Source organism: Triticum aestivum, chromosome 1A (assembly GCF_018294505.1).
Source record: "Triticum aestivum cultivar Chinese Spring chromosome 1A, IWGSC CS RefSeq v2.1, whole genome shotgun sequence".
NCBI lineage: Eukaryota > Viridiplantae > Streptophyta > Magnoliopsida > Poales > Poaceae > Triticum > Triticum aestivum.
In genome coordinates this window covers 501,421,074-501,439,685 of record NC_057794.1, presented here as the reverse complement: position 1 = coordinate 501,439,685, position 18,612 = coordinate 501,421,074, and the positions used below count along the sequence as shown (strand labels likewise).

General features: G+C 46.9%; 1 protein-coding gene and 1 long non-coding RNA gene across 3 annotated transcripts; one reads left to right on the top strand and one right to left on the bottom strand.

Annotated features, from left to right (window-relative positions):
- Positions 1 to 689: 689 nt before the first annotated feature.
- LOC123161691 (uncharacterized) lies at positions 690 to 2,582 on the bottom strand. 2 transcript variants are annotated; one of them, XR_006480857.1, is made up of 4 exons: positions 2,394 to 2,582; positions 1,681 to 1,757; positions 1,343 to 1,494; positions 690 to 759 (listed from the first exon to the last, which is right to left on the bottom strand). It is a non-coding gene; the product is annotated as an uncharacterized lncRNA (long non-coding RNA). The 2 variants fall into 2 exon arrangements; XR_006480844.1 differs by lacking the exon at positions 1,681 to 1,757.
- A 2,682-nt stretch (positions 2,583 to 5,264) lies between these two features.
- LOC123161611 (leucine-rich repeat protein 1-like) lies at positions 5,265 to 6,958 on the top strand. The gene is made up of 5 exons (XM_044579451.1): positions 5,265 to 5,497; positions 6,397 to 6,465; positions 6,548 to 6,619; positions 6,705 to 6,776; positions 6,922 to 6,958. Exons 1-5 carry the CDS (start codon positions 5,265 to 5,267, stop codon positions 6,956 to 6,958), a joined length of 483 nt encoding a protein of 160 aa, XP_044435386.1.
- Positions 6,959 to 18,612: the final 11,654 nt, after the last annotated feature.

Below are 18,612 nucleotides of genomic sequence, written 5' to 3'. Positions count from 1 at the left end.
AGGAATAGGATGTTGATGGCCTGCTCATCTTGGTCCCTCTAGACCCAAAAAGTTCGTTACCTTTGTAGAAAAAAGATTTTTTTGGTTCCCCTGGTATCTAGCACCAGCGACAATTTCCTATTGTGGCGACACCCCGACATGGCCCTACTTAAGCTCCTTCTCGTTCTTGCTTTGGTTCCGGTCCGGCAAACCATACCATATTCCAAATATTTTTACACTGTAGCATCCTAAAAGTTCTCATGTCTTCCAGTACATTATCTTTTGTAGAACCATCATATATAGCTCTTAGTCTATGTCCTCCCAACCTAATGCAAAATGAACAAAATCAGATATCTATACATCAGTACACAACTTAGCATATACTCCCGCCGTCCCATAATATAAGAACATTTTTTAAGCTATATCATGGGAGGGAGTAGTAGACAGAGTACTGTTTCAAATAATGGTCCCTAAGAGTAAGGTTAACGTTCCCAACCAGACTTGTGAGCATCTTCGAGCAACATACAAGCCACGGGAGTGTAATTGGATATCACAAGTGTCAAATCAATAGCTGAGCATAGCATCTCTACATGGACTAATAAAACCAAAATAAATTTTAACATACCGCCGGTCCTACAACAGTGGTTGATAGTGAATTTGGTAGACACCCATAAATGACAGTTTAGCAGTGTCTCCGACTCTCTATACATTTTTGAGTCCCATGTTTTCAGCATTTGATATCTCCTTGGATACAATGAAATTTATGCTTCACAGGAGGATCTGCACAAAATAAATGAAAAACACTTAAGTTTCTCATCCTTGTAAGAAGAGGTAATTCTATCGAGAACTTACTAAGGGCATTCAATCAATTCAATTCATGAAAAGTTGTGTCCGTTGGAGCTTGTTATGCCAACTGAACCATGTTGACCGACCCCAATAAGCATATGCACTCACGTTCTCTACTCACATAACAGAGTTATGTCTGATTCTCCCGTTTGTTGTACTCCATCCGTTTCTAAATATAAGCTATTTTAGATAATTCAATAGGGACTATATATGGATGTATATAGACATTTTTATTGTGTAGATTCACTCATTTTGCTTCGTATGTGATTCATATTAAAATATTTAAAAGGTCTTATATTTAGAAACGGAGGGAGTAATTCTTTATCCCCGTTAGAAATTGATGGCCAGGGATCAAATGAGAAATGAATAGAACCTTGAAGAACAACATCAAATAGACCTTACTCATTCTCAGGTAATTAAAACCAAGGGAGGGTTCCTGTAGGATAACTATATTCACCTTCCAGTCTCATCCATCACAGCCCCAAAATTGATTGACATAACCAGCCAGAGAACGCACCTGCCCTGCTGCCCAAAAAGGAGGAATGCCAGACAGCAGAATGTAGAGTATAACTCCAGCACTCCATATGCAATTATCGGCTCCATATATCCGCTTCAGCACCTCCGGAGCCACATAATAGGCACTCCCAGGAATATCCCTGAACTTCTCATCTGCATTTCCATTATATCCCATTTAATCTTAAGCACTGCATGAGCTTAGTTGCTAGAATTTAATTCAGGTAGCACTACATATACAATTGTAAATTGTAGAGACAACATGAACTAAGGGGAATAGTTGAGGTTTCTTCCATTGTCCCTTCTCAAATAGTATGTTCAGTTAACCAGTTAATTACTCACCGGCTTGAAGGAGACGGAGAGGCTGAAATCAGTGGGCTTGAAAAAACACATACGTGTACAGTTGTCCAACAAGTTGACTGAAACATGCATCACAATACATCGTCAATGGTTTTCTCCTTGCTTCATCTTAACCAACACGCAGCGCAATACATCATCAATGAAATGAGATTTCAACTCTCCAAGAACGCTACTTAATGAGTTTAAGAGGTTTTGGCCCAGCATTGACTGAAACTGTTTCCGAGAAATTAGACCTACACCGAGATTGAACAATATAAAGAGTATTCTCTAGAGTAAATACTGGCTCTAAAAATTGTCTAAACGAAATCGGCGCGTCAGAGCCCTGAGATAAACAGACCCAATAAAAAACTCCATACATTAACAATTGTATGATCTAGCTGGGTGCACAAATAGGTTTTAAAGAAACTCACAGGAACAATCTTGGAGAGCGTAAGTAGATATTCAGTCAAATTAAAAGGCGAAGTCAGAGCAGGGAACAGTTGATCCGAAAGACATGCTGTTCCAATGCACAAACATCCATATGCGTGTTCAGGAAGAAGAAAAGCACAAAGATGACATCTCCTATAGCTAGCTAATGTACTATGGTAAAGATCGTACATACTTTGGGCGAGCGAGCATTGCATAAAAGAACAAACACCTTAAACTACAGAAGGTATGGACAACAAAGAACACCTAGTCACAGAGGCGACACTCACCAGCAAGCAAGCAGCGCACGCACAACGCAACCGTCTTAACCCCTTTACTCACTTCATCGTGTAGTTGAACTGCTTACACCCCAGGCACTGCACCTCGTCGTCCCTAAGGTGCTCAACGGCCAGCTAGACGAAGGTATTCTTTGAGGTCGCACCGGATGCAGCAGAACACTGGTATACTAAGCATCGGCTAGCTCGAAGGTGTGCTCTGCATGCACCACCCAATCATGAGGTTACCAGGGTGTCAGATCACAAACTATTAGTTAGTTTTGCAATGCACTGGAAAAGACCATATATTACAAAATAAGCTCATCTCACTGCGGCAATATCGCTAACAGTTCAGAAATATTACAAAATAACACAATAGCACATGCAGTAGCAGTAGCAAGCAACATTCCCTGCACTCTTCCATCTAGTGACCATCCTCTCCCTGCTACCTCAACCACCACCAACACCCCCACACCAAAAGCTCATCTGTACACTGGATCCATGTGATCTCTCAGTTCTCTCTGCTCTCTTACGCAGAAAACACAACAACAAGCAAGCCTCTCTAGCCTCCCCCAATCCAGCTAAATCAGAGGGGAAATCTCTATTACCTGGTGGCTAGTGGCTTGTACCTGATGGATCCATAACTGGGTGGATGGATCTCCGGCTCGCGGTAGTATGTGTGTTTTCAAACTCGCGTGAAGAAGAAACGTGTACCTGTACGAGAGGTCGAGAGCTTTACAGCAGGAACACGCCATGGAGCCTGTCTCCTCTGCATCCTTCATTCAACTCGTTCTTTGAAGAAGACATGCATCCCTCGCACATGTCGGCGGCGGCGGCGGCGGCGGCAACGAAGAGGCGCTGATGGTGGAGGCAGTGGCCCATCCCGGCCGGAGATCTCGCCCGCCGCCTGATGGACGTCCTCCGCGCCGAAGAGCCGGTCGATGCGGGAGCATGAGGCCGAAGTAGGCCGTGAAGCGGGCGACGGCGTGGGACAAGAGATTGTTGAGCGCGAGGGAGACGGCGAGCTCGCCCCCGCCCTCCTCCGCCAGAGAGAGCTCGCCGGCGGCGGGGCTCCGCCGCTGCTGCTATGCTCGGGAGCGGGAGCGGCGCCCCGGCGCGCACATCGTGGAGAGCCTGGCCAGCGGCGGCGGCGGCGGCTCCACTCGGTCCTCGACGGCGGCTCGTCTTGGATCTCGGCGGCGGCTCGTATTGGGGGCTGGGGCGTCTTTGAGAGATCGTAGGATAGAATACATAGATCGAGGGGACCTTCGCTGGCTGTTTTTTTGCTACGTGCGGGGAAGGGACGAGAAAACCGTCGAAAAAAAACCAGTGAAAAAAACCAAATGAAAATGGTGGGACGAAAATAAAACCCGAAACGCGACCTACCAACTGAGACATTAGGAGTAGAGATACTGCTATTCACAGGCTATGGACCCTTGTTTGGGCTGGGCCCTAGGCCGTCGCACTCGTCGCCATGGCCCAGGGCCGTCCCTGATCGACACCATGTATAGAGTCATTGCATGAACAACTCAGGGAGACCAGTCATAGGTCCATCCCGTCAATAGAAAAGGTGACCAGCTATGCATAGTGACATGCCATATAACTTTAGCCCACAATTTCCATCATAAAATCTGGCCAATATATGATACACTGTATAAATTTATACAAACACCTCACAAAGGGCCCGGCAATATTGGAACTACCTGTTCCAGAACATCAGAGACAACTTGACCAGCTATGGCTAACGACATGTCATTTATTTAACCCACAAATTCTAACAGGCAACCCGGACAAGTCTTCTATGTAAAGAGTTATATGAACGCCTTGGGGGAAACATGGCATTGTCGGAATTGCAGGCTCGAAAATATCAAAGAGATAAGGTTACCTACTGTGTATGGTAATATCGCCTATAGCTTTAAGAGAAGTGCATGGATGAACCGTAGGCAAATTAATCCACTTTAGAGAACTTATTTCTAAATACCAAAAAGTTTTGAAAAAAGTCCCACGTGTACATCTTCACATTTTATGTGCACGCAGAAAGTTTCGTGGAAAAATAACTTTTTCTGACCTGTGCAAAAAAGAAAAAAAATGTGTCATGGAACGCTACTTAAAAGCAATGGATTTTTTTGCAGAGGCAAAAAAAAAGATTTCCTCATGAAACTTTGTGCCGTGCACACATATTGCGAGGATGTATGCATGATTTTTTCATTTTTTTTGACATTTTGAAACGTGCTTAAAATGCATTTTTCTGAAAAGTGGGTTCATATGCCCATGCGTGCAGGACGTGCCCTCTCGTAGCTTCAACCCACATTTACCAGCATGAAACCGCAATGTTTGACATAGATAGAGTTGCATAAAAATATCAATAAAGGCAATACGTTTATTATATAAAAACTGATTGTGAGTGAATGAAAAAATATTTGACGATATTTCTTTTATTAGTCCCAACGCATCATATCGTATGTCCATAAGATGATATCTTTAGCATTATATGAGTGTATAGGTCTAACTCTATCAATGCATGCATCGTATCGTAAGATTATATCTTTGGCATTACAATGAGCGTATCGTATCATAAGATTATATATTAATGCATGCATTGTATCATAAGATTATATCTTTGGCATTAAAATGAGCGCACATGAGATGAGCGTATAGATATAACTCTTTCAATGCATGCATCATATCTTAAGGTCGTCGTGTTTTTTAGCATTAGTAACCGGTGGCACGTATCCCCCCGTTCCAGTGCACACCACCATCCTCGCCCCATGCGCCACCTATTTAAAATCCCTCACAGGAATCCGTTCCATAAAAACCACATACAATCTACCACCGTGCTCGCCCACTTCCCTCACATCACGACCCAACTAGCCTTGCCTTGCACCTATGGCGCCCATGGCGACCGGATCACTACTGCCCCTATCGGTCATCGTCCTTGGGACGGTCGCATCGACCCTTCTACTGGCGCCGGTGGCGGCGAAGGACATTGACGTGCTCTTGGCCCTGAAGAGCGGCTTACATGACCCCAACGGTGCATTGAAGAGTTGGGACCCGCAATTGGTGGACCCTTGCACCTGGTTCTACATCACTTGCGACGACAACAAACGCGTCACCCGCATGTGAGTAGACTTGGATACCTCCATTCCCATACGTGAAATTTTTATTCCATCCCTGTGCATGCCTCCGGTACCCCACGTATTTCAAAACAATTGGTGTTCGAGATTGTCCTAAGTCAAACTTCATTAAGTTTGACCAAGTCTATATAGAAGTATATCAACACCTATAAAACAAAATTTGTTGCATTAGATTCATGAAGAAATATATTTTCATATATATATTTGATATAGTAGATTTTTGCGGATTTTTCTATAGGCTTAGTTAAACTTTGTAAAGTTTGACTTAGAAAGATTCTAAAATCCAATTATTTTGGAATGGAGGAAAGTGCTTTGTATATCCATCACCACCCTTGTTCGAACTATTGGCATTGCCGGTGTGGAACTGGATCAGCAAGTCGACTACGATTGTCGATCTTGCTGATCTAATGTGCCGTGTTTGGTTTATGCGATTTTATTTAATTAATCTTTTGGTTTGATGCACAATTTTTGCTACTCATTTTTTTAGAAGGTTTTTGGTCTTCGGAGTGGAGCAGATGCCCTTTTCCTCTTTTATTTATTTTTTGAAGAGGAGCAAATCCATGGAGTAAAACTCGTGGGTTTTTGGTACTGCTCGGTCATTTGAATTTATTTATTTTTAGATTAGAAGATTCTGAACATAGTTAAGTGTGTAGTTTTTTTTACACACAAAAAAAAGATGAATTTGGGCGAATCTGCTAGGCCTAGTCCAAAACTCGTGGACCTGAAGGCGATGAATCTGGCCCAGTCAAGGCCTCCTCATGTTGAGTGACTGCTTGGAACACTGTCCTTTTTTTTTCTGAGGGATGGAACACTGTCCTTTTTGTATTTCTGGACGCATCTAATTTTTACTGGAGTAGTAATGATATTAATTTGTTTTAACAGAGTCATTGCCCCCTGAACCTGTCCGGACCGCTGGCGCCGGAGCTTGGCCAACTGGACCGCCTAGAATATTTGTGAGCCTCTTCAACCCAGTTTATTTCTGCCTGTGACAATTTACCAATGACACTGTTAACTCTCTTGGCATCCGATCAACAGGGCTGTTTATGACAACCACTTCACCGGCCCGATCCCAAAGGAACTGGTTGGGCTGTCCAAGCTGACAAATGCGTGAGTGGAGCTCAGTATCATGCATTCTTGGCATTCCAATTGTTCTCCGCGCACTTCGCTTCATCCACCGTCGTTTCACTTGCAGGGATTTCTCAAACAACAACTTCTGCGGCCCGATTCCAACCGCTGGACCGTTTAAGCACATACCTCGTCGTAGGTATGTAGTAAGCATGCAGCGCATCCGCTTTCAGTATACTTCCGATAATCAAGTTTTTTGTTGCTATATAGGAGTACATGTATTTCTTCCACCACTGCTTGTAAGCGCTGACCATGCATGCATCTCCATTGTTGATTTGGTGCAGCTTTGCCCACAACCCGCGTCTGGGCAAGAAGTGCTAGATGGCGCTGGTCGCCTGAGTGAAATAAACTGGTGGTAGCATGCAGCTGGCAAAGCGGGCGGCGTCGGTTCATGGAGTAGCTGGATTCGTCAGCGAGGTTAAGCTGTGTGTGCGCGTGCCAGAGTAGACATGTTGATTAGTTTCTGTTCTCTACAAGCTGTGATCGATGTGGCTGTTGCTGTTTGTGTTCCCCTAATAAAATCGCCAACTGATGCTCGAGCCTATATAAGTACTATATGTAGAGAATGATTTGGTGCATTGATAAATGATTGATCGTGCACTAGGCACATATATATAGGTACAAGGGGTGTGACCGGTGTCTTCTCCCAAGATACAAGTAAATATAGAGGGAGAGAGACACTACATGTACGGCATATAAAACCCAGACCTACATACATGTACACATGTTCAACACCCCCCCCCCTCCCCGCAGTCGAAGCGTCGCCGGTGACGCAGAGACTGGACCGAAAGCCCTCAAACGTCGAGGTGGGTAGTCCCTTCGTCATGACATCGGCGAACTGCTGATCGGTGGGCACATGGAGAACTCGAACACGACCAAGTGCGACGTGCTCCCTGACGAAGTGAATGTCGAGCTCAATATGCTTCGCTCGTCGGTGATGGACAAGGTTGGCAGCGAGATACACCGCGGAGACGTTGTCGCAGTAAACAAGCGTCGCCGTGGTAACCTCGCATAGCAACTCCTGAAGTAGTTGTCGTAGCCAAGAGCACTCCGCAACGGCGTTGGCCACGGCCCTATACTCGGCCTCGGCACTCGACCGTGAGACCATGGGTTGTCGTTTAGATGATCACGAAATCAGAGAGGGCACAAGGTAGACGTAGTGGCCGAAAGTGGAGCGTCGAGTGTCGGGACACCCAGCCTAGTCGGCGTCGGAGTAGGCGACACAGGTGATGCCGTCAGGGTGAGACCCATAGCTGTGGTGCCACGTATGTACCGAAGGATACGTTTCACCAGAGCCCAATGAGTATCACGAGGAGCATGCATGTGAAGGCACACCTGCTGGACAGCGTACTGAATGTCCGGGCGCGTCAGTGTGAGGTACTGAAGCACATTGACGATGGAGCGGTAGAAGGGAGCGTCGGACACCGGAGATCCCTCGACGGCGGACACCTTAGCCTTCGTGTTGATAGGCGTAGGAGCAGGCTTGCAATTAAGCATGCCCGCTCGCTCCAGAAGCTCCTAGGCGTACTTCTGCTGATGCAAGAAGAAGCCAGTAGCCCGGCGCACAACCTCGATGCCTAGGAAGTAGTGGAGAGCCCCCAAATCTTTGAGGGTGAACTCAGTGCCGAGGCGAGCTGTGATCTGCTGAAGGAGCGCTGGCGAGGAGGCAGTCAGGATGATGTCGTCAATGTACAGGAGGAGGTACGTGGTGGCGGAACCCTGGTGATAAACAAACAGGGAGGCATCGGACCGTGTGGACCGGAACCCCTATTGCTGAAGGAAGGCCGCGATCCGCTGGTACCAGGCCCGAGGCGCCTGCTTCAACCCGTAGAGAGAACGAGAGAGCAAGCACACGTGGTCCGAATAGTCGGTGTTGACAAAACCAGTAGGTTGCTGACAAAACACCTACTCGTCGAGATGACCATGCAAAAAAGCATTAGACACATCGAGCTGGTGAACTGGCCAGGTGCGAGAAACAGCAAGCTGGAGGACAGCGCGAGTCGTGCCCGGTTTGACAACCGGGGCGAAGGTATCGGTGAAGTCCACGCCGGCACGCTGGCGAAAGCCGCACACCACCCAACGCGCCTTGTAGCACTCGAGAGAGCCGTCGGGGTGAGTCTTGTGGTGGAAGACCCACTTGCCAGTGATCACATTGGCACGGGGAGGCCGCGGGACAAGCTGCCACGTACGGTTGCGCTGCAGGGCGTCAAACTCCTCACACATTGCAGCAAGCCAGTTCGGATACCGAAGGGCTGCACGAGCAGAGGTGGGGAGTGGAGACGGTGCCGAGGTAGATGCAGCACATGCGTACTCGTCAGACGTGGAGCACGTGCTAGGACGAAGTGTCCCAGTCCGAACCCGAGTGACCACACCAGTGAGGGGTGCAGCCGCGATGACGGGGGCGGCCAAGGGGGCCGCCGAGGGAGGCGCAGCGACGGGGGCGGGCGAGGAGGCTGCGGCGACGGGACCCACCGAGGGGGCCGCAGTAGGGGCCGCGGGCCACCGAGGGGGCCACAGCGACACGGGCCACCGAAGGGGCCGCGGTGACGGGGGCCGCCGGCGCAGGGAGGGCGGGCAGGGCCAAGCCCAGTGCGCGGCTGGTCGGTTCGCCAGAGCAGGAGGCAGGGGCGAACCGCGCCGCGGGAGACGCCGAGGGTGACGGTACGTGCTGAAACGGGAACACCATCTCATCAAAGTACACATGCCGCGAAGTGAAAACACGGTGGGCACTGGATCATAGCACCGGTAACCTTTGGTGTTGGGAGGATAACCAAGGAAGATGCATGGAAGCGACCGGGGAGCGAGTTTGTGAGGAGCAGTGGACGCGGTGCTAGGATAATAGAGACACCCAAAAATGCGAAGACCATCATAAGATGGAACCGCACCGAAGAGAAGCTGGTGAGGAGTATAGTTCCAGCGCGAACGACACGGGCGAATGTTAATAAGAAGGCTGGCGGTCGCGAGCGCGTCCGGCCAGAACCGAGGAGGCACGTAGGAGTGGAAGAGCAACGTGCGGACGCAGTCATTAAGGGTGGGAATGACGCGCTCGACGCGACCATTCTGTTGTGACGTGTAGGGACAAGTGAGGCGAAAAATGGTGCCGTGCGACGCAAGAAGATTGCGGACGGCGACGCTGTCAAACTCCTTGCCGTTGTCAGTTTGCAAGGCGAGAATGGGACGACCGAACTGTGTGGTGACATATGAATAAAAAGCTGTAAGAGTGGCAAGAGCGTCGGACTTGCGACGAAGAGGAAATGTCCACACATAATGAGTAAAATCATCCAATATCACCAAATAGTATAGATAGCCCGTGTTGCTTGCAACCGGGGACGTCCAAACATCACTATGCAATAACTGAAACGGAAAGGTGAAAATGTTTGTAGACTCGTTAAAGGGAAGACGAACGTGCTTGCCAAGACGGCAAGCCTCACAAGTGTTGTCGTCAACCTTATTACATGAAAAAGAAAAACTCTGAAGAATCTGACGCATAACGGTGAAGTTGGGGTGACCGAGGCGGGCGCGCCAAAGATCAACACTAGCGGCGAAGGCGGCGGGACGACGGGTGGTGGTGGCGCCGGAGGGATGCACCGGGTAAAGCTCGTTCGGGCTGTCACATCGGTGGAGTGCCATCCATGTACATGCGTACTTCATAGAAAAGCCGATATCGTCAAATTCAACAGTTATACGATTCTCACGAGCAAGACGACAAACAGAAACTAGATTAGTGACTAAGTTGAGAGACACGAGAACATTAGACATGTTAAAGGGAGTAGAAGTAGAAGGAAACGACATATGACCGACATGTGTAATGGGTAGAGAGGAACCGTTACCAACGGTGATGCGAGTGGGAGTATGAACAACAGTGGCAGACGTGATGTTACCGAGATGAGCAGTCATGTGAGCGGTGGCGCCCGAGTCCATGTACCAGTCACCACCGCCACCGTATGAACTCGGTGACGGGACGGAGTGTAGGGCGGCGAGAAGGGCCGGGTCCCACGGCGTAGGCACCTGAGAAGGGTAAAACCCTCCGTAGGCGGGCGCGGGGGCGGCGCCGCCGTAGGCGGGCGCGAGCTGAGGCATGGCACCGTAGCCGCTGTAGGAGCGGCGTTCTGCGCGGCGAAGAGGGTCTGGTGGCTCGCTGGACGAGGTCCAAGGATGCCCGGAGCGGGAGCCTGAGGGATCGGCATCGAGTATGCGTGGACAACGCCGGTCCACAGGTTGGTGACGTACGTCCATGAAGGGTTGACCTGCTGCTGTTGCGGACGAGCCCCCCCATCCCCCCCGGCGCCTGTTGCTGCTTGAGGCCGCCCCCGCGGCGGTTGCAGCGGCGCCCGCCACCTGGCTGCTGGGGGGCAGCGGGAGGGGCGGGGGGCGTGGGCAGTAGGGGGAAGTACCCCGGAGGCGCGGGGGGCAGCGGCTGTTGGCGCGGCGCTGGTGGGGCGGCCGGTGGTGGGGCGCCATGGGATGTGCCGACGGCGAGGGCGTGATGCTGCACACGCTTCTTGACCCCCTTCATCCGGCGCTCCTCCAACCGCAAGTACCCCACAAACTTAGGGAAGGAGGGCTCCGGCATCAAGGTGAAGTTGGAGGCAGCGTTGCCGAAGTCCTCGTTGAGGCTGGCAGTGGGCGTGCTGAGGAGGAGGTCGTCATCAACCTTGGCGCTAATGTCACGGAGCTCATCCGCCAACGTCTTCAGACGGCGACAGTAGTCATCAATAGACTGTTCATCCTGGTGACAGTCAAAAAAATTCTGCTGTAAAAAAACGCGGCGCTGAAGCTTGTTGTCGGTGAAGAGGCCGTTCAGCTTGACCAACAAGGCGCGGGCGGCGTCATCCGCACTCGCGACCTTGTGAAAGAGGTCCTTGGAGATGGTGGTGAAGAACCACCTGATGATGGTGGCGTCGATCACGGTCCACTCAGTGTCATCCACCATGGCGCGGGAGTAAACGGTGTCATCCACATGATCCACGAGGTTGTTCTCGCGGAAGAGCAGCGTGAAGTACGTCTTCCACGCAAAGTATGTGAAGTTGGAGGCGTCGAGGATGACGGGAACGCGGGCATGGACGTTGATGTCGCGGATTTCCGCAAGGTCGACAGCGAAGGGGTTGGAGTAGGTGGAAGTGTTGGACAACATGATGGCGAAGAGGTGGTGAAGGGGGGCGGCACGGCGAGGTGGATCAGGCGACGCGACGGGAGGGCGCGCGCGGTGGGGTGGAGAGGGCGGCACGGCTGGAGGGCGGTGTGGCGGGGAGGTGGGTAGCGGTGGCGGCGTGGACGGCGACGGCGGCCCGAGGCGGCGGCGGCTAGAACTAGGGTTAGCGAAAGCGGGGAGATCGACTTGCGATAGATACCATATAGAGAATGATTTGGTGCATCGATAAATGATTAATCGTGCACTAGGCACATATATATAGGTATAAGGGATGCAACCGGTGTCTTGTCTCCCAAGATACAGGTAAATACAGAGGGAAAGACACACTACATGTATGGCATACAAAACCCAGACCTTACACATGTTAACACTATATATATTTGCTTTCTCTCAAGGATTGAAGACTTTCGCCTTTACTGACAGAAGCAGAGAGGTTGGTAATACTCCCTGTAGTATACGAGCTGCGGGGGGTTCCCCAGTTATAGTAGCTGGCCGGCCTAGCCGTGTCAACCAACCAACCTTCGAGACGATCCGAGAAAACGCTTAGCCACGTGTCGTCCTACCAGGGGCGACATGAGCACGTCTTCAACCTAGCGCCGTCAGCGCCCTCACCTTCTTACTCCTGCCACGCTGTCGGCGAAGGACGCCACCTAGTGAAGCCCGCATGGCCGACAGCGGCGGCGAGGCGCTCTCTCGCAGCAGCGCTGCGTCTTGTTGGGCCGTGGGGCTCGGTGACCAATAGGGGCGCCGATCTGTAAGCGGTTGGTGGGGGCGCTGTGCCATGGCTGGAGTGGCGTGAGAGGCGGCTCCCAACAGCATGGAGGCACACGACTGTGACGGAGGAGCCGGGCAGATGTACAGCTGCGGTTAGGCCCCTACGCCTCCACGACAACTATGGCCATTGAACGATCTTCAGGAGTGTTCATCTCTCAAGATTCAGTGATTGACTTCGGTGGTGAGATGTAAATTATGGATAATCACTTTGAATTTGATGGATAGCAGCAGCAATCACATCACATGCAGCTGTTGGTATCACGGAAAAGTAACTTTGATGTTTCAAGCATCCAGTTTCGAGCTTCGAGGTGAAAACCTAGGTCTAACCCAAGCTAGTTATACCTGGCAATGACGATGTTTCTTTTACGTCGTTACCTTGCTGAAGGCATTTCTCGGATATGCTCGGATTGATTAGGGTGAAAATCTAAATTCTGGCCTTGGTGGTTACATCCGATGAGGACGATGCTTGAGTTTCACTCCTTTCCTGAAAGCGTTGCTGTTGAAAAACCTTATCGCCTGTGTAGTGTCATGAGATGATTGATGCGGCCATTATTGTAGTTTGTCGATCACGGATCTAATAGTTTTGGCTTTTTTTCTCTCGCCTGCGCATAACTTTCAAGCTTTGGTCTTATATGACTTTTATATTTACCGGTATGCTTTTGTGTGTGCGTGCGTTGTGGTTGGTTGTGTGTATCCTAACTATGCAGAAGTCGGATATGTGATTTTTATATTTTTATATTCTTCATGCTTTATTTTGGGCCAATATAATTTATCTTTTTTTTGAGAAAGAAAGTATATGAGCTGCGTTGCATAATTGCTCCTTGATCCTTTTTGTTTCTCCCGTGCCTTATTGGAACATTGTTGATGACAATCACAACTTAAAATTGATAAAGGGACCCAAAGAAGCTCAACTGTTTTCCTCCCTTTACTGCAGCGATGCGTTGATGCAAAGCTTAGTTACTAAATTAGGATGCCCGATCAATGCTCAATTTATTTATGTATGAATATGTGTATACCACGTACATGTGATATATAATATATGATATAATACATGATTGTATTCTTATTTTCTCTTTACCTTTCCATGATTTTAAGGAAAATGCTAGATGAGGTTTAGCTTTGCTATAGCTTTTCATAAAATCTGGCCGAGTCGCGAATCAACCTGTGGTTGAGTTGGTTAGGTGGACAGTGGTATCCCCAACTCACCAGGGTTCAAATTCTGGTGCTCGCATTATTCCTGGATTTATTTCAGGATTTCCGGCGATGCGCTTTCAGTGGGAGGAGACGTTCCCGTCGACGACGAGGCGCCTACGGTGACTTCGTAAATTTCAAGATGATATGCCGGCTCAGTCTCTCGGAGGTGCTCATAGGGGTAGGGTGTGCGTGCGTGCGTTCATAGGGGTGAATGTATGCGCGTGTATATGAGCGCTTGTGTCTGTACTGATGCTCAAAAAAAAAAATCTGGCCGAGTCCATTGGTGGACCTCAAAGGGTGTGTCGTGGCAGACCCCGAATTGTAGGAAATTTATTGTACGACGTAATATTTGTGAATGGCCCAGCAAATTAAATAGTGTCCACACCGAATGCCCAACACTCCACCTTCGTGTCCTCACCCCTTGCAAGCCCTATCCGCCGCTCCTTGCGTCGAACTGTCGACGCAAAGCACAGCAGGAACCCCGCAGCACTAGAAATGGCCGGCCGATTAAACCACACCTACCCAGCTGGTCTTTGTTTCTTTTACAGGTGTTCCTGTTTCTTTTTGACTTTTCACTGTTTTCCCTTTATTTCTTTTTCTTTTTTCGTTTTCATTTCTGTTTCTTTTTCTTCTTTTCCTTTTTTCTTTCTTTTCTCTTTTTCGTTTCATTTAGTTTTTCCAGTTTATTTCACTTTTTAAGAAGTTCATGTTTTGAAAATTGTTCAGAAATTCAAATGTTTTTTATTTTAAAAACTTTCAAAATTTAAAAAGTGGTCATGTTTTCAAAAATTGTTCATAAACTCAAATAAAGTTCGCATTATTTAAAAAATCATCTGGAATTTCAAAGGATGGTCATGTTTTACAAATCTTTTGTTCATGTATTAAAATATTGTTCGTGTTTCCAAATTTCTTTGGACTTTAAAATTTTGTTCTAAAATTCAGAATATGTTCGTCATTTAAAATTTTTCCATTTTCAAATTTTGTTCACAAATTCTAAAAATTTCATGTTTTAAAATTTATTCACAAATTCAAAAAATGTTTACATTTTTCAATTATGTTCACAATTAAAAAATGTTTTCAATTTTTTTAGCAAATTCAAAAAATGTTCATATTTTAAATTTTGTTCACAAATTCAAAAACTATTCGGGAATTTCAAAAAATGTTCAAAATTTTATAAATTTTCTTCACAAATTAAAATAAGAATCTCACCTTTTCCGAATTTGTTCTCATCATCAAACTCTTCATATTTTTCAAAAATTATTTGCAAATTCAAGAAATGTTCTCGTTTTGAAGAAAATGTTCGTAATTTTGAAAAATTCAGTTGCAGGAGATCCTCGGTTTGACCCCTTACACGGGCTATAGTTTTTGGGATTTTTTGTGAATTGTTGTTTAAGCGCTGTCTTATGTTTCTTTAAGTGTCGTACTACAAATCTAACATGAGAGGTTCTCAGTAGCAGTGGGTAGCACAACGCGCCAATCACTACAAAGTCGCGGGTTTGAGTTGTGGCGCAAGCGCGCTCTTATTTTTTTGAGTTTTTTCATCTCGCGAACGTGCTTTCGCGTGCCACTTCAAATGGGCTGGCCTAGGTTAGCTGCCCCTATGCGAAATGTCAGCACTTTGCTGCTAAGAGCGACATATAGGAGGTCCCTCACCCTATGCTCCTCCTAAAAAGAGTGCCTGATGCCTCGGGTCCTCGGGCTCGGGGTGGAGCTTGCCTATGTCCCACAACCCACACGAGTTCGTGCCGGTGGGAGGGGAGGGTCGTGTCGCCACGGGAGAACGGGTGATCGGCGATGAAAGGGGAGTAGGAGAGTCGGGCATGCCAGGGGGCAGGGGGACAACAGTCGTGGGGTGAGAACTAGTCCAAGACAGAGAGGGGATCGGAGCGGGTGTCTGGACGACGGCGAGGAGGGGAGCGAGCGGTCGAAGGACAACGACTCGGGATTGCCGGCTGGTTGGTTGCTTATGCTTCGGCTCATGCTCGCGGTCTGACTTCGTGGTCTCCTTCCGGGTGTTCTCACAGAGCCACTTCTTCTCGTCCCTTTGTAAATATTGAGCCGTGATTATCATCAACAGTGTTCCAATAAGGCACGACAAAACAAAAAGGATCGAGCAGCAATTATGCAACACAACTCATATACATTTTTGAAAAAGATGAATTTTATTGGCTCAAAATAAAGCATCAAGAGGATACAAATATAACGAGCACATACTCGATTTCTACGTAGTTATGATGCATACAACCAACCACAATGCGCGCGCACAAAAATCATGTCGGCAAATATAAAAGTTATATAATACCAAAACTATGACAGGTGAGGCAAAGGCCAAATTGTACGCATGACTTGCCAGACACTTCTTGCTTGAGGGCAAGCAATAAGATCATTGAACGAACCCTCAATGTCCCGGCCACATAACCTACAAGGGCCGATGGTAGCTAGGTGCCGAAATTCCTTGTTTTGGTCTGTCTCAAGTGCTCCTGATGCAAGCTTTCCATGCGGTAATAGCATCTTCAATGGTACATTTGCACGCCATAGAGAACGCTCCATTCAACCACGAAGTGTTGTTTTGTAATTGTAATATAATTTTATACAAATCTTTGTAATTAGGTGGATGATTCTAAAGTCCCGAGTTGAAACATGTAGCAAGAGACAGAGCACGCCTGCACATACACGCAAACGCAATGCATTGGCCCTGTAGCTAAACGAAGATATCGGGTAGCTATACATTATTGTTCAGTTCAGTCCTGGAATCTGCTTAGCTAATATCGGCCCGACCCATGTGCCATAGGTCTAACCATTTTTATCGACCGATCAGCTTGACTACTGGACAACTCTGCATTCACAAGGATGGTTGTATTATTTGCCATTTTGGGAGGTATTCTTGTGCTATGTATGGAGCACTGAACAATGTTCCATCCATGGAGTAATAATACATGGTATTTTTTGGTACTTTGAGAATATTGCCATGTTGAGCGGAACACAAGCTTTCAATGCTAGTGCGGCTCACAATCAAGGAGCCTGATTTAGGAAAGAACCATAGCTGGTAATTGGTAAATTGCTTGGATTTTCAAAAAATACACAAGTTCTGAGCGTTTTAACATTTTATAGCAGGCCCTACAAACTGCTTCTAACAGGTCAGATGCTTTGATACAGGCATATGAGGTGTTCATTCCAAGTAATAACTTGCAGATGTGCACTTCTGGAACTGAAGAATGAAATTATTAACAGCTAAGCTTTTGCAAAAATCTTCTTTCTTAGACTCCGTTTGAGCGTCATCTAATTTTAGGCGGAGAAAGTATTTTGTATGGTCGACTGCCATGGATTGTCAATTCTGTTTAAATAGCACAAATTCATGGTATGTCCCTCAGTCCCTCCACCACGCTCAAATACATGGCATAGCCCATGTCCCCCAATTTTAGAATCCATAGAAAGAAAATCACTCTGCTTATGGCATAAATGTATATCTTAGCAGACAAACATCTCACTTAGCCATGCTATAAATGCACCCGCGGTCACAGGACATCAAGAGTATCCAAAGGTGGGTGGCCAAGTACCAATAAGTCAAACTGAAAAGAAAATTAGAATTTTCTCTAGAGTGAAAAAACCGCTAGATATTCATAATAGCGAAGCATGCACAAAGTTTTACCACCAACTACAGGTGGCCAAGCATCGAGATTTTAAGAGGATGATGTGTGGGTTGAAAAAGTTAGCTAGGAAAGAATAATGTAAATCTTATCTCATCACACATGAAGAAACTATGTACTCCCTTCATTTTTATTTACTCTGCATATTAGAGTTGACTGAAGTCAAATTTCTTAAAGTTTGACCAAGTTTATAGAAACGAATATAAATAGTATCATAACAAATTTATATGATGTGAAAGTACATTCAATAATGAATCTAATGGCATTGAATTGTTATTGTATATGTTAATATTTTTGTCTATAAATTTAGTAAACTTAACAAAGCTTGACTTTGACCAAAGCTAATACGTGGAGTAAATAAGAACGGATGGAGTAGTTATTTTAGTTAATAATACCCATAAAAACATAGATGTTCGGTACTGTAGAAAAAGAAATTACTATGTACTCCCTCCATTCCTAAATATATGTATTTTTTAGAGATTTTAATATGAACTACATATGGATGTATATAGATATACTTTAGACTGTAGATTCACTCATTTTGCTCCGCATGTAGTCCATATTGAAATATCTAAAAAGACTTATATTTACGAATGGATGGAGTATTTCACCAAAATATATACATGGACAGGGATATAACTCCATGAATATATACATGGACAGGAATATATACATTGCTTCACAGCTTCAGATGCGTTGTAAGATGCCATGTTCACATATGACTCAGACAACAGAAATATTTTGCTATCGACTATTGTCCAAGATTTTTGAGGTTATATATGAAGCCATGCATACGGAGCAAAATGAGTGCATGACTTCACGGAGTACACTTCAATAACTGTCAAAAAACTACTATGCATATTGCATAATGGATGCGATCAAAATGGCAACAGTTATATATGACCGGACATATTACTCTAACAACGATGATAAGTCCAAATTAAACCGGTGTTTCCGGAGGAAAAGGTGGCCAACTGCCATTGTCCAAAAAGTTCACCATTTCGTAGCATTTCAAAGGTGGCCAGCTGCCATTGGCCAAAACTTATCCATTTTGGGCTGCACGTAGCATTTGATTTCCCATGCCACAGTGTTGACAAGGAGGCGGAGTAGGAGTTCACACGCGTACTACCACCACCCCGTCGCCAGCACCTTCCTTCCCCTATAAACCCCCCGCCCCCCATCAAACCAAAGCACAGCTCGCAAGTTCA

Coding starts and splice junctions, on each gene's coding strand:
- LOC123161611 (XM_044579451.1), top strand. CDS start 5,265: ATGGCGCCCATGGCGACCGGATCACTACTGCCCCTATCGGTCATCGTC. Junction 5,498..6,396: donor AACAAACGCGTCACCCGCAT/GTGAGTAGACTT, acceptor GTTTTAACAGAG/TCATTGCCCCCTGAACCTGT. Junction 6,620..6,704: donor CTGTCCAAGCTGACAAATGC/GTGAGTGGAGCT, acceptor TTTCACTTGCAG/GGATTTCTCAAACAACAACT.